General features: G+C 33.3%; 2 protein-coding genes and 1 non-coding gene across 4 annotated transcripts; 1 reads left to right on the top strand and 2 right to left on the bottom strand.

Annotated features, from left to right (window-relative positions):
• Positions 1-3,529: 3,529 nt before the first annotated feature.
• TRNAA-UGC (transfer RNA alanine (anticodon UGC)) lies at positions 3,530-3,602 on the bottom strand. Its single transcript has one exon. It is a non-coding gene; the product is annotated as a tRNA-Ala (tRNA).
• A 2,188-nt stretch (positions 3,603-5,790) lies between these two features.
• On the top strand, positions 5,791-9,235 carry LOC111999641 (14-3-3-like protein GF14 iota). The gene is made up of 7 exons (XM_024031770.2): positions 5,791-5,880; positions 6,982-7,288; positions 7,716-7,803; positions 7,918-8,027; positions 8,122-8,270; positions 8,689-8,735; positions 8,824-9,235. The coding sequence occupies exons 1-7, from the start codon at positions 5,808-5,810 to the stop codon at positions 8,827-8,829; spliced, it is 780 nt and encodes a 259-aa protein (XP_023887538.1). The 5' UTR covers positions 5,791-5,807; the 3' UTR covers positions 8,830-9,235.
• Positions 9,236-11,149: 1,914 nt separating this feature from the next.
• LOC111999643 (uncharacterized) lies at positions 11,150-15,011 on the bottom strand. 2 transcript variants are annotated; one of them, XM_024031773.2, is made up of 5 exons: positions 14,686-15,011; positions 14,521-14,581; positions 12,328-12,379; positions 12,139-12,208; positions 11,150-11,485 (listed from the first exon to the last, which is right to left on the bottom strand). In XM_024031773.2, exons 1-5 carry the CDS (start codon positions 14,797-14,799, stop codon positions 11,399-11,401), a joined length of 384 nt encoding a protein of 127 aa, XP_023887541.1. In that variant the 5' UTR covers positions 14,800-15,011; the 3' UTR covers positions 11,150-11,398. The 2 variants fall into 2 exon arrangements, with proteins under 2 accessions (XP_023887541.1, XP_023887540.1); XM_024031772.2 differs by having other exon boundaries at positions 14,521-14,593; positions 14,686-15,008.
• Positions 15,012-15,523: the final 512 nt, after the last annotated feature.

The raw sequence follows: 15,523 nt of genomic DNA, 5'->3' as shown, positions 1-15,523 counted from the left end.
GTTTTTTTTTTTTTTTTTTTTTTTTTTTTTTTTTTTTTTTTTTTTTTTTTTTTTTTTTTTTTTTTTTTTCTTGCTGTTGCGCATGCGTTTAGGGGGACAAACGGCTACTGTTTATGAACAGTAACCATATTTTGTTGACTTTTTAGCTCTTTTATCAGTCTTGTGGGTTCTGTGAACAATGCACGAAATCCACAAACTTCACTTTTCAGAAACTTTTTCATTAAAAATAGGTTCCATAGCACTATTCACATATTTAAAAATTATTTTGTTACAGTGTTTTTAATTTTTAATTTTTAGTTTTAGCAAAATAAGTTTTATCCAAACATACTTGTACACATGCACGATTTTTCTCCTCTATATAAGAGCATTCACATCAGATCATTTAAAATCTTCTAAAATACATCTACAGTGCAAATTTTACACATTTTGAGCAAAAAAACACCCACATCAGTGGGTGTAAAAATGTGTAAAACCGGTCATATTTTTCCATGAGCTACAGTACCCGTGTAAATATACACGGGTATTGTAGCTCGTTTATTTTTTATTTTATTAATTTTTTTTCTCTCTTCTCTGGTTGGTCTCTTCTTTTTTCCTTCTCTCTCACTCCTCATTTACTCTCTACTTCAACCACTCATCTGGAAGCTCTTCTTTCTTTAAGCATTTTTTTTTACGTTGTTTTTTTCTACATCTGTAAGGTCTCAACCATCTGGTAAACGGAGAACATGGCGTCCTCTTCGTCGGCGTCGACTTTGGCAAGAGCCTAAGGAGGCTCAGATCAACCTTCGCAGCCACAGCAAAGGAATGGGTCTAATCAACCTTCGCTCCGATCAACCTTGGGTTTCGGCTTGAATAGGTCTGGGTTCAGCTTGATCTGGGTCTCGGCTTCATCTGGGTTTCAGCTCCGATCAACCGTGAGAATGAGAAACAAAAAAAGCACAAAGCAAGTAAACAGATCTGGGTTTCAGCTTGATGGTGGCGGGTGATGATGACGGTGGTTGGGTCTGAGAGAGAGAGGTAGTGAGAGAGAGACAAAGAGAGGCAGTGAGAGAGAGACAGAAGCCATGAGTGAGAAAATAATAAAAAAAATGTAAAAGAATGTATATTTTATTGAATAAATGTGTAGAATAGATAAACTGATGTGAGTGTTTCATAAAAATAAATGTGTAAAATAGAAAAAGTAGGTTTTAAATGTGTAAAATAGACAAATTTTTTCACATGCTGACCTGAATGCTTTAACTTTCTCCTCTTTCTTGGTTCTCTTTTTTTCACGTAGCTCTCTCCTTATGCGGCACCACTGCTTGCTTTTATAACGAAGTCTGTCGCCACACTTCCATGCGGCACCACATGACTAATCCAATTGTATTTCCAATTTCTATTTGGAATAGGAGTCTTCATTCAAGGGGATTAAATGGGCTGGAGCCAGTACATCTTTCTCTCTATAATGAAGGAGTCTCTCTCTGTCAGCCATAGATGAATGTGGGTGGGATATTTGGGCTGGGCTGAGAGTATTTGGGCCTGTTAAGGCCCATTCCATGCATTTTTTTTTTAAAAAATTTTTTTTGGAAAACCAAAGTTCTGTTTTAATGACCATTTTGGTTTATCTATTGAAACAAAATATCTGTATTGATTTATAGTACAATAATAATAATAATAATAGTTTATAACCATTTCGTCTTAAATCCACATTGGGATTGAAATTCACCGAAATAACAAAAATGCATTATAATTTGTGCCAAAGTAGAATAAGGAGGTTATAAGTAGTAGTTTTATAATTGGTACAGAATATTTTGGTCGTTCCTACCTGAATAGAACAAAATGGAACTCAAAACATTGAGAAAAACTTGTTTCATTTTCTTTAAAAGGGCTAGTCATTTCATTTTCTTTAATTACTTTAAAAAAAGAAAGAACACGTAATTAATTAAATTAAGTTTTGTTTGTCAATGATACTACTAATTCTTCTTATAACAAGACCTACGTTAGTAATAGTAATACTACTTTGAGTTTGAATCCTCTTATGTGGTGGCGCATAAGTAAGTTTACATCACTTTCTCTCACAAATAATCATGCTTTCTACTTCGGCTAACTTTCCTCTCTAAACCAAATAATTCAAACACAAGACCGGTGTCAAAATTTACCTATTGGTCTTTAACCCTTCCTCTCCTTTCCACATCTTCGCAATAACAAGATGTTGATCATATCCATCAATCTTTCTAAACATCCGGGTCCGTTCACTTGCCCTTTTCTAGCTCAGAGAGCTTCATTCTTCATCCATGGCAAATGCTTAGAAGTTAATTTAGTCTCTCTCTGAGCGTCTAAATTCTAATACTCGGAATTGACATGCACCCTCTCTTGTGCATTCCTTAAAACTCTGCATGAATTATGATGTGTTTGGATACCACTTATTTTGTTAAAAATTGAAAATATCTTAGCAAAATAATTTTTAAATATGTAAATAATGTCATGGGACCTAATTTTAATAAAAGTTTTAGTGAAAAAAGAGGTTTATGGGTCTCATGAACAGTACACAAGACCCACTGAACAGTGCAATTTCAATGAGAATTTTGTGGTTAAATAGGTAGTGGATCCCGTGCACAATGCACGAGACCCACCAATAGAAAAAACCCACATGACGGAGCGCTTCTCAATAATATAAAACAAAATAAAAATAAAAATAAAAAACTAGGGAAACACTGGACGTTTGGACACGCAAAACGCTATCCAAACGTACACTTATTAGTCTTTTGACACTTGTGCAATCATCTAGTTGTATTACACATCACATCCTTTTGATCACGAGCCTCTAGTTGAAACTTGAGAGACCTAGAGACTATTTGGTTTTTGTGTTTCCATCACTTATAACTTTGTTTCTATCAACCAAAACTCAAAAATAGTGGGACCCACCAAGAGAAAGCTTGTTTGGATATGTTTTCAATTTTTGTTTTCATCATTCAATTCTTTAATTTTTGAGTGATAAGTAATGGAAACTGAAAACACATTTTAGGTATTTTCAAGTTATCAAAACTCAGTTTTCATAGCATTTTCGTAATTAAACACACATTGAGGGACCCACGGTCAGAGGTCCAACCACAACTTTTGACTAACGAAACAGATTTTTTTTTTTTGGTGAAACTAAACTAATTTTTTATGTTTTAGAATGGGTTAGCCACAACTTTTGAATTTTTAAATTTTTTAAGTTTTAAAAATGAGTCCAACATTTTTAAGTAATAGTTTTTTAAAAACCAAACAGCTCCCTAATTATTCATTTTCTCTGGTTTAATCTTTTGACAGCCTCATAAAGTCATCATACTGGTAAGTCTTGAAAAGGGTCAGCTTTAGATTGTCAACTGCATCGAATTCCTCCAATCAAAACTTGGAAACAGGGTAACAATGAGAGAAGAGAAACAATAAAAACTTGATCTAAACTTGGTTTCAGGGTAACAGTGAGAGAAAAGCACTAAAAAATCTGTTGAAATAGAATCAAAAGTTGATTCAAGTTTCAAACTTAACTAAAATAATATTCAAAGAAATTTGGAGATGCAGGGGATCGAACCCTGTACCTCTCGCATGCAAAGCGAGCGCTCTACCATTTGAGCTACATCCCCATTTGTGATTCAGCAGGAGATATTCATTATATGTTTGTTTCAACAATACTACTCTATTTTCTTAACTGTTTATAGAAACTACAATAAGGGAATCATATCCAATCGGTGAACATTGCAGATCGATCCATAAAATATTATTGCAAAATGTAAGTATGATTTCATTTCTCAATAGAAAATGGTACTTCAGCGATCACATAGCATTTTATATAGCATCACAATCTTTGTAGGAGGGAGCAACACTGGGTTTAATTAATGAAGGATGATATTGATCCCTACTTAACAAGGCAATTATTATCATGTAGAACTGTAGCAGAAGATATGTAAATAGAATCACTCATAGTTTTGTATATCCCATTAGATGAATCAATTGTTTAAAATGAATGTTTTAATCAGTAGCAATTAACAACATATTGAGAAATAACATAACGGGTTCATGACAACTTGTAGAACTGTAGCAGAAGATATGTAAATAGAATCACTCATAGTTTTGTATATCCCATTAGATGAATCAATTGTTTAAAATGAATGTTTTAATCAGTAGCAATTAACAACATATTGAGAAATAACATAACGGGTTCATGACAACATGAGTTAAGCAACATATCATATCACCACAACTTAAATGGCTTGGGACTCTCTGGACAAGAGGTCCAAACGTATGACTATAGGCTCAATCCTATAGCTCAAGCATCATGGCCCAAGCTCCTGGGATGAGCACTAACAAGAAGTATATGACCTCTTAGCCAAGAAGCCTGGCATAGTATGGGATCAAAGATCGTTAGGCCAATAATCTTGTCCAAGATGGAGGCAACCTCACCAATCATGCTTATAACAGCAATAGCAACAAAACCATAAGGCCACGATTAAGATGGGGACTACAATCAAAGAATGTGCATCTCCAATATATGAGCCGATAAATTATAAATCCACGATCCCCAAGGCTAAGAAAAGTATTGTGCATGAAAATATTAGTGTACAAGACCTCCTAAAGCTAATTCTTGGTGAGATCATCACTGACATAAGCATCAAAGTGATTTGGTCAATGCCTCCCAATTGAATCTTTGTTTTTAATTATCCAACTAACATGTTGGACATCTAACCAATTTTTTTTTTTTTTGGTGGTAAGATTGGCCATCTAACCATTGGTTCATCATCTTGCCATACCAATGCCCCCAAGCCAAATCTTTATTTTTGTAGGTATTCCATTGACATGTCTATAATGAGTTATGCCTCCCAAAATTAACCACAAGAGACTCAAATATATGATTAATTAATGTCCAATAGACACCACTGTTTACTGACATGTATTCAAACTTGTCATCAAATTTATATACACCTATCATGACATTGAATGTTTTTCTTTTTAACGAGAACAAAAAATGGTCAAAAAGTTTCGTAATGTAAGTAAAATTCCTAAAATTCCCAGTATAAATTTGTTAAGACATTTTACAGTCTTTTACTAAAAGGCGAATCAAAACTTATATATGCATATCATGACATTGAATGTTTTCCTTTTCAACAAGAACAAAAAATGGTCAAAAAGTCTCGTAACATAAGTAAAATTCCTAGCATAAATTTGTTAAGACATTTTACAGTCTTTTACTAGAAGATGAATCAAGACAATTGCAACGAACAACTAATCCAAAACGAAATGCCAATAAGAGTTCAATAGTATCTCAACATTAATACTTCATAAATAAAAATTCCCGAGAAATTAGATACTTTGAACTGATTTTGCAAGAGCTTGGTTTTTTCATTGACAGAACATGAGTTCAAATTCTCACCTTCACTTATATTAAACACACAAAAAAAAAAAAAAATGTGTTACCGAAAAAACCCTTCCAAACAGAAGGGATTGAACAAATTCAACCCAAAAAATAAGATACCAAAAAATAAAGAGAAGTAGTACGTTCACAACAAATTATAAATTGGTAAGTTATTATTGGTTTTAACTCGAACCTACAATTTAAATTACGTTTCCATTTACTCCATAACAATTAATAATAACATATCACTTAAAATTTGTTAGATAATCACAGTTTACAGAGCATTTCTAGAACAACAGAAGAGGAAGAAAAACAAAGGTGGTTGAGTTTCCCAAAATGAACACACCCTACAAAACCCACCAAAAAAAAAAAAAAAAAACTCACGAATCGCGCGGGGGGAGTTTCTTATTTTCAAATCCCATAAAAAAAAAAAAAAAAAATGTCGACGGAGAAGGAGAGAGAGACACAGGTTTACTTGGCCAAGCTCGCCGAACAAGCCGAGCGTTACGAAGGTTTTGTCCGGATCTTTTTGTTTGTTTTAAGCATTGGTTGATGTTTGATGTTTGAATGTTTGTTGTTTACATTACATTAATTAATGTATGATTTGTTGTTTTGATCTGAGATTCAATTTGAAATGTTCATTAATGTTGTTGTAACATGATTTATTATATTCATATCTGTCATGAAATAATGTTGTTAGATTTGGATTTGTTATTATTTTTGGTTTTTGTGTAAATAAATCTTATGAGAAATTTGTAATGTATGTAGAATTTTGATTAGTCTGTTGAGGATTCATATTTGTCCTAAAAATTTTGGGACTCGGGCTTTGTTGTTGTTGTTGAAGAAATTAATAAATGGAAGATACTGGGAATATTATTTTTTCGCGTGGTAAACCTTTTTGTATTGTCTCCATGTATTTATTTGAAATGGAATGAAGAAATTTATTGAAATGTACTTTTGATCTATTTAATTTGGAATGAGTTCGATTTCATTTCCGTTCCTAAAATTTAAAAAGTTTCCATTTTTGGCTTTGAAATAATTAAAAAAGGTATCAATTTTATCCTCGAGTCTATTTTTTTTTCGTTAGATTTATGTTAGGCCATGTTATAAGATTGATGCCTTTTAGATTTTTTAGGGACGAAATTGAAACTTTTTAAATTTGAAAGCTGAAAATTCTAATTTGAACCAAATTTTAGGAACAAAAAAGTTTATTTTAGGTGAAAAAGAGATGAAAAGAGATTTTTTTTTTTTTTTTTTTTTTTTAAAGAAAGGAAACCCATTTTTAAGCATATGAAGGCATTTTAGGAACGCACTTGTTTCAATGCTTTCTTCATCCATTAGGTAGTCATATGCTAAAAGTTTCTGTTTGGGTCTTAATAAGTGAATAGCTTTTGTTTGGATAGTATGTTTGCCTTTGAGTTTTGGATTATTGGTACATTGCAAGATTGAGTACTGTGTACATCACTGTACTAATAAAAAAGAACGTGTGAGAAAAGCTATGTGTATTCAATTGAAAAGGACAGTTTTATATAAAATGTATTTCAGAAACTATTTTCCAGTTATATTATAGAAGTTATTTCTATCTAAAATCTTGTTTTTGATTGATGATCCAGAAATGGTTGAGTGTATGAAAAAGGTTGCAAGACTTGATCTTGAGCTGACTGTGGAGGAGAGGAACCTCCTCTCTGTGGGATACAAAAATGTCATTGGTGCTAGGAGAGCTTCTTGGCGCATTATGTCTTCAATTGAGCAGAAGGAGGAGTCTAAGGGAAATGACAACAATGTTAGACTTATTAAGGGTTACCGCCAGAAGGTTGAGGAGGAACTCTGCAAGATTTGCAATGACATTCTTAGTATCATTGACAAGCACCTGATCCCCTCATCCTCTTCGGGAGAGGCCACGGTTTTTTACTACAAAATGTGAGTCATGTACTTATTTAGGGTAGATCCCATCATTTTGTTGCTTATGTGATCAAAGGAACTCCTGTAGCAGTCCATGCAATTGATTACTTTTAGTGAATTTAGTTATATGTATATCTGATATTTTGATATTGAATATATTCCAAAGGATAAGAAAACAAGAGAATAATTATGCTTGGATCTGATTATAAGTTACTTTTTCTGCTTCCTATACTAGTGGTGCACATGTAATGGTGCAGACTCTGTATATTCTATCCCCTGGCCCCGCTTAAAAGTGGTCAAAGATGTGGCTGTGACTCTGAGTTATGGGATTAAGTTCATATAATTTCTGGTTTATATCTATTTATGCATATTTATGTTTTGATTATACTTATTACTTTGGGAAATATTATACTTCTTTGGTTTGATGTGTTATGCTTGACTTCAGGAAAGGTGACTATTTTCGGTATCTTGCTGAGTTTAAGACTGAACAGGACAGGAAAGAGGCAGCTGAGCAGTCATTGAAGGGATACGAGGCATGTTTATTTGACATATCTTGCATATCCACCAATATTTGATCAATGCATGTTCATGTATCATTCTTTACTTTTGACATTACTTGATGTCCCTTCCTGCCATCTCTTTGTTAGGCTGCTTCGGCCACTGCAAACACAGATCTTCCATCAACCCACCCAATCCGTCTTGGCCTTGCTCTCAATTTTTCTGTCTTCTACTATGAGATAATGAACTCACCTGAGAGGTATTGAGCTATATCCGTTGTTATCATGCTTAGGAATTTTGAATCATATTCATGCTAGTCTGTCTTGATTTAACGTTGTTACTGGAACTTTCAGGGCCTGCCATTTGGCTAAACAGGCTTTTGATGAGGCAATTGCAGAGCTGGACACCTTGAGTGAGGAGTCATACAAGGACAGCACCCTGATAATGCAGTTGTTGAGAGACAACCTCACTCTCTGGACCTCTGATTTACCTGAAGATGGAGGTATTATGGACCCAGTGGATAGATGTCAGATGATTTAGTTTATTGAATTGTTATAAAATGATGACTATTAGCTAAAAACTTTAGGAGCTTGCTGCACAGAAAGTGTGTGGTGTCTACTTGATTGGTCACTCTATTTGTCTCCTAGCATTGATAACAATAATTGTCTCTTGCATAGGATATATATATCCTCCCTCTCATAGTGTGTAGGTCTCACATCCCGTCACAATGGACCAACACGTTGTGAGATGGAGGATTCATATATTCGATGCATGAGACACTTTCTTGTTAGTAAGAGGGAACAGTATGCATCTCCTTCTAAACCTTCCTGTTTGGCAAAATTTTAAAAGCATTTTAGGCTAAGTTTAGCGGTAACATATTTCTGAAAGTGGATACTCAAAACATAAGTGCTGTCATGCAGGTGAAGACAACTTCAAAGGAGATGAGTCCAAACCTGCCGAAGCTGAGGTTAGTGATTGCATGATTTCTCTTTACTTTAATTAAATAATGATTACCTTTGCTATTACTAAAAAATCTAGCATAAACTATTCTGCAGCACTGATGGGGCTACCTGAGAGACCCCTGCAAATAGCAGTTGGATATCAGAGTGCTTTGTGAAAGTGTTTTCTTCAGCTTTTCTCACAAGGGAAATTGGACTGAACAATGTGGACATATTATAATTTTATTGATCTTTTTGGGTCCAACCAAAGCCAGAAGATCAATCAGTTGTATGCCCCTTTTATTTCTTAGATTTATTTTTTTTCTTCCATTATTTTGCATTTGCGTAATGTTAATTAACTGAGATTTGTTATTCAAGCAATGGATGATTTTACATTATTCTTTAACATCTTTTGCTGGTTTGAGGTTTGTTGTAATGCCGGATTAGACTTTGTAGATTGAAAACTGCTGGATCGGATACCTGATCCACCACTTTACATATGGTTTATTAATTTCTTTTGCTTGTTGGAGATATTGGTTACATGCAACTTATGCATAAGATTTATAATTTGCTTCTAGATTTGACGTGTAGCTTTCACATATGGAACACATTTTAATTTTCATCTAACTTTCAATATGGCTGAATATAAACCCACTTATTTTTATTTTTATTTATTAATCTCCTATTTGCATCATTTTCCAAAGCACGAACTATATTCAAAATATTGAACATGTTTTCTTGAGAAAATTATCTTATATGCAATTGATGTCTCACAACACGTGAGACTAAACAGTAGTACTCACTTGTGGATGTCATAAATTGTGAGATATTGGTTACATGCAACTTATGCATATGATTCTACTTGTTTATTAAGGGATCTAAAGAAATAATCATGGTTTGTCCATCAATATTTGGTCCCCCTTTTTATTTTTCTTTTGGGAATAAACTGGCAATTTATTTATATTTATAAAAGTTCACACATTATTTACAACATAGGAGGGGCAACTCCTTTGAGGCAGAATTCCCTGAAACATTCTCGAATAGGAGCTTTGAGTTTATAAGGGAACAAGCAAGACCAACGTTAAAAAATAACTTTCTTGTGTTTGGATAAACCTTAAGTATAGTTCCCAAGTTATTTTACCTTAAATGCCTTGATTCAATTCAACCACATGGTTGCATTAATCAATACAGCACAAAAGTATTTCTTCCCTGTTAATACTTAAATTAAACTATGTAGTTAATTGACCAGTATAGAGTCAAAGTAATTGAATTTAATTGGAAAAAATAGAGTTTTGTGGTTAAATTTAATTGGAGAACATAGCGGCTGAACCTAGTGTACAAAACTACAGCTTTTGCGAGATTTAAGAGAGTTTATAATAGGCAATTTTATCCCAATTTAGTTTTGGGGGAACATAGTACAACACAAAAACTTGTACCTAAATTTCACCCTTGGTGAATATATTTCTAAACAATGTATTAGATATCTTTAGTGTTTCTTACCGAGTTACCATGTATACTGAAATTGCATTATCTCAAAAATATTTTTTTCCATTCTTAAGGGATAAGTTTATACCTTCTAGATTGGACTTGTGTCCTTTAATCTAGTGCACTAGACATGACATGGGCACAGCATGTGATCAAAAAATGCCATGTGTTGAAGCTGTGTTCCATCCAGTGCACTGAAACCCTTGTTAAAGCCCTTGATGGAAGCTTTTAACGTTCCAAATTTAGGTCTAGGAATTTATATTCTTGCTTTTCTTTCTCTTTTTAAAATTGAATATATCTGAGAGAGAAAAAAAAAAAATTAGGGAATACAAAAATAGGAGTACAAAATTTCAAAGCTCATAATTTCAAAGGAGTGAATGTTTATTACTAGAAGGAAATTGGGAACATTCAGCAAAAAGGGAGGAAATTGGGAACCTATCTTGATGAGATGGAGAATATGGAGCTGTCTTCAAAATTCACACACACGAAAATAGGGACTAATCTTGTGAACTTCACCATTGCCATTAGTTTAAACATGGAAAATAATGATCCTTGTGGGATCGGTGAGAAAATAATTCGGGCAGCTCATGCTAAAGTTAAATGATAAATGACTCATTGAAGGGGATTTCCAACCAAATGATAGTTTCTAAGCCCTCATTATGTCAAACTGATTGGTAAACTAAACCCACCTCTGTTCAAACTAAGCTGCAACTTTTGTTTCCAAAGCATCAACAAAAGATCAAAGTTTGCAGTGACTAGTTTAGAATTAGTTGACTTGACACAAGGAACAGATACTCTTGCCTCATTACATGCTGGTTCAACTCTTTCTACAAGAAAATCATTATCTGAATAGAAAGCTCGTCACTTGCAAAAGTATGGCTACTCACCATAGCTCTGCATCAATCATAATTTCAAACTCGACAGAGAGGAAACCCATATAAGAGACAACTACAAGAACTATATCAACACGCTAACCCTTTTGGAGATTTTAAAGCAACATCGATTGCTCATCAAGTTTGCACCTAAACATTATGAGTTAGATTATGATAAAAAAAACAGACAAAAAACTGCCACTGTACAATCTACCACAAAAAAGAAAAAAAAAAAGAGAAAAAAAAGGAAATAGGTGCAACGGATACAGCCATCATACATCAGAGGCTGAACAAACAAGTTTAAACAAAACATGTATATATACCAAAATTGTGAGTTACGACTCTTCCTTGATGAAATAACTTTGAGGCAAGCAAAAATCTTCCTCATGATTCAGGAGTTCCACATCTTCATCATCTGGTTTCTGAAATTTAAAAGAACAGAAAAGGGCAGGATCAACATGTAAATTAATGGATCAGCTCTTGAAACAAAAAATCAAATAGATAGGGGGAGGGGGATTTTCTAGAATGCATATTTACAAATGCATATTTCAAAATTGCATATTTGCAATTAAGAAATTCATGTTTCCAAATCTGTGTGTAATTTATTCTTCTAATTCATTCTTGCTCTTTATCCTTAGATAGTAACCTCCAACAAAGAGCTTTGCATGTCTATCAGCTACATTTAATTTCATATGTTCTCACCTAGTATCTAATTATTCTAACACTTCATTTATGTATGCCTACATCTTCACCTGAGCTACACTTTATTTTATGAACACCACGTTGGTCATCAAGCATTGCAATGCATAAAAGCATGGTTACCAAAATACCATTAAACCAAAAGATAACTAGGTATTTTAATATTTGCAACATGTGAACTGCAAAATCTGATTGAGTGACAAATAGTTACTAATTTACATGGGGTTTAGAAAGTTAAGAGAAAAAGGAAAATGGGAAGGAGAATTCGAAAAAGAGAGGTCCATTGATTTTCTTTTTGTGTATAAAAATGCGTTCATAGCAATTGATGGCAGTACGGGAGAAGAAAAAGATATGTATCATTTAAACTAATAAATACCAGCAATTCTAAGTTGTAGAAACGATCCAGCAATTGCAGGACCTCATCCGAAGAAAACGGTCGATCAAAGCTGTGACAAGAACTTAAATATATTAAGAGCATGTACCAGAAAATGAATGTTCACAAAAATCTGTGCTCCAAAACCATGGTATAGTTTTGAACAAAAGAGATTTTTGAGACAAAAGAAACCTTTTCCGAAGAAATTCCATCAAACCAAAGAGGACAAAGTGACGATGTATCCCTGCATGGAAACAATTTGTTGAGTGCTCATCCATTGCTAGATAAACTAACAAGGTAAGAACAAAAATGGAAGTTGATGTACCTTAATTTTCTTAATAATAACAAGTGCATTAAATGATAGAGGAATTTTTTCTTGACAATATGAAAGTTATTACAATACCCCTTAAATTGACCTAAGCCATTAGATTCTATATGTACCAGGTTGTACTAACAGTTGGCAGGCTCATATAGGAAATTTAATACAACAAAAATAAAAAATGGATGCAAATACTCAAGATTTTCTGCCAAAACCAGACCATATATGAGTTCATTGGGAGTCATTAATCAGATCTTTGCTATTTCATCATTGTCAATTAATAAAATTAAAAACTGCTGCCCAAGTATGGAGAAAAATACACTAATTGAAACTTTGCTATAATATAAAATCGTCAATGTCATATATCAAACAATATAAGTTGCTTTTAAACATGCCATGCTTCCTTCAATTCATAAATTGATAATCTGCTTAATTCTTTTTTGGGTTAAAGTAGAACATCACAGAAATCTTCAATACATGGAGACAGCAACACTTAACCAAGGAGAGCAGATAACCTCATTTCTGCATTCCTCTGAGGAATTGTATCATAACATACCCCTCATTCGGTGTTTTTTCTATGCCAATTGTTACAAACATACAAACAATGTTGCATTTCAAAACCATCTTCATGTAAATGTTCAAGTTGGTTATAGTTTGAACTGGAAAGCTTTGATGCTATAACTTAGAAACAAAAGAACAAAGTTAGATATAGTTCTTTAGGTGCTATACCTTAAATTTCCCAATTAAATTATTTCATGTGATTGCATTGGCCATATGATTTTGCTTGGATTGTCACCAAACCATTCATTGGCCAAAAAAAAAAAAAAAAAAATACAGAAATCTTCAATACATGGAGACAGCAACACTTAACCAAGGAGAGCAGATAACCTCATTTCTGCATTCCTCTGAGGAATTGTATCATAACATACCCCTCATTCAGTGTTTTTTCTATGCCAATTGTTACAAACATACAAACAATGTTGCATTTCAAAACCATCTTCATGTAAATGTTCAAGTTGGTTATAGTTTGAACTGGAAAGCTTTGATGCTATAACTTAGAAACAAAAGAACAAAGTTAGATATAGTTCTTTAGGTGCTATACCTTAAATTTCCCAATTAAATTATTTCACGTGATTGCATTGGCCATATGATTTTGCTTGGATTGTCACCAAACCATTCATTGGCCAAAAAAAAAAAACAAACAAACAAACAAACAAACAAGAAGCCAATGCTCTTACATTCATTTCTCATCCAAAGTTCATTAAACCCTTCAAACTATCTTTCAAGTATGACATATCAAATGTTTTAAGAAGGGCGCAGCTTCTATCCAGTGCCTCCAATGCACTGGCCCTACTGCGATCATGACACCTGTCCATTATCCATTCTGTGACACTGGACAGAAGCCACACCCTTTCAAGAAAACTGTCTCACCAAAGACGAATAGCAATCAAGAAAACTGTCTCACACTCACACACACCCCCGAAACACAAATTGAACCTTCATGTTTCAAATTCAATGACACAGCTTTCCATTGGGACATAATTGATGGTTCACATAAATATTCTTAAAATTTTTAAAGAAACACTTAAATATTTAATTTTTCACTAAACTACAAATTACATCCTCTAATTTTGACCTATTTGTAATTCAATCCTTCAAATTTTTTTTTTTTTCATTCCAGTCCTTTAACTTTAATCAATTTTCAATTTAGCCCTTTCTGTCTACTCCCATCCAATCTCGCCGTTCATTTCAATACTGATTAAACAGAAGGACTAAATTGCAAAAGAATTAAAGTTAAAGGACTAAATTGAAAATTTAAAAAAATTTTGAAATTTAAATAACTGAATGTCTAAATTAGCTTCTTTTTTTTTTTGGTGCAATATATTGCTTAAAATATTTTTTTTCCTTTCTCATTTCTTCAGAATAAGAAATTCAACACCGATTCACCAACACACATAAATAAATAAATAAATAAATAAAAACCCACATAAAGGAACATAGAAAATTTATAAAGTTAAAATTAAAATTAAGAAAAAAAAAAAGGGAAAAAAATAGGATAAACCTGCCTTGTAGTTTAAAAGGTGGGTAAATTTCGAGAGCTTCCAACAGCCTAAGTTCCAATTCCACCTGCGATTGCTCCTAAAAAATTCACCATTCAATCACCAAAAATAAAAAAACAATATCTAGAGAGAGAGAGAGAGAGAGAGAGAGAGAGAGAAACGAATTGATACCTTGGGGAGAGAAGAAGCAGAGGAAGGAGGAGCTTTGCAAGGAGAGTGTACGGACATTCCGTCTTGTTCTTCTTCTCCTCTTCCTTTCCCTCCACCGCTCTCAATTTCTTTCATTCTTTTTTTTTTTTTTTTAATTTTAATTTATTTTTTGTATTTCAAACACAAACAGAGAAAATAAAATAAAAAATAAAATAAAAAAAGCACTGTGTTTTTGATTTTGTGGTGGTGTTGCAGTAAATTTTGCAAAAAGTGTTTCCAGTGTTTTTCTTTTTCTGGGATCAATTTTTGTTTTTTTAGGGTTTTTGGGGTCTGATTCAGAGCAAAAGCTGCAAGTGTTAGTAGGTACTGCTATTGGGGGATTTTGTTGGGCCAGCCCAGATTTTGACATAGTGGTATTGGAGTGGGCCTAGACGAAAATGTTATAATTTTGTTTAAATGGATCCAAATCCAATATTTTTAGGGATAACAAGGCCCAAGGAGGATAAGGATTGGTTGGGTGTTTTGTCTCTATTCCTTCTTTCGGGTAGGGCACTTTGGAAAACGTGTCATCATTTTATCGAGTCCAGTATATGTAGGATTGAATCCAAGTTGTATCTTTTTTCGATCCTTAATGAAGTAGTTTTAGGGTGGTGGTGTAGAGAGAGAGAGGGAGGGGGATGGCAATAGAAGGTTTAATTATATATTTCGTACTCAACCTTTATTACGTGTTTCAAAATATTTTATGTACTCATTTTATCTCTATCTCTAAATAGAGATAAAATAATTAAAGTATTTGAAATTTGGAATAAATAAAAAAATCTCTTCCTTCCTTTGTTGCTATCAAAATTACTGAGATTTT

Source organism: Quercus suber, unplaced genomic scaffold (assembly GCF_002906115.3).
Source record: "Quercus suber isolate HL8 unplaced genomic scaffold, Cork oak 2.0 scaffold_30, whole genome shotgun sequence".
Classification (NCBI taxonomy): Eukaryota; Viridiplantae; Streptophyta; class Magnoliopsida; order Fagales; family Fagaceae; genus Quercus; species Quercus suber.
Note: the sequence above shows the minus strand (reverse complement) of the source record. Positions and strands in the feature narration are given on the sequence as shown.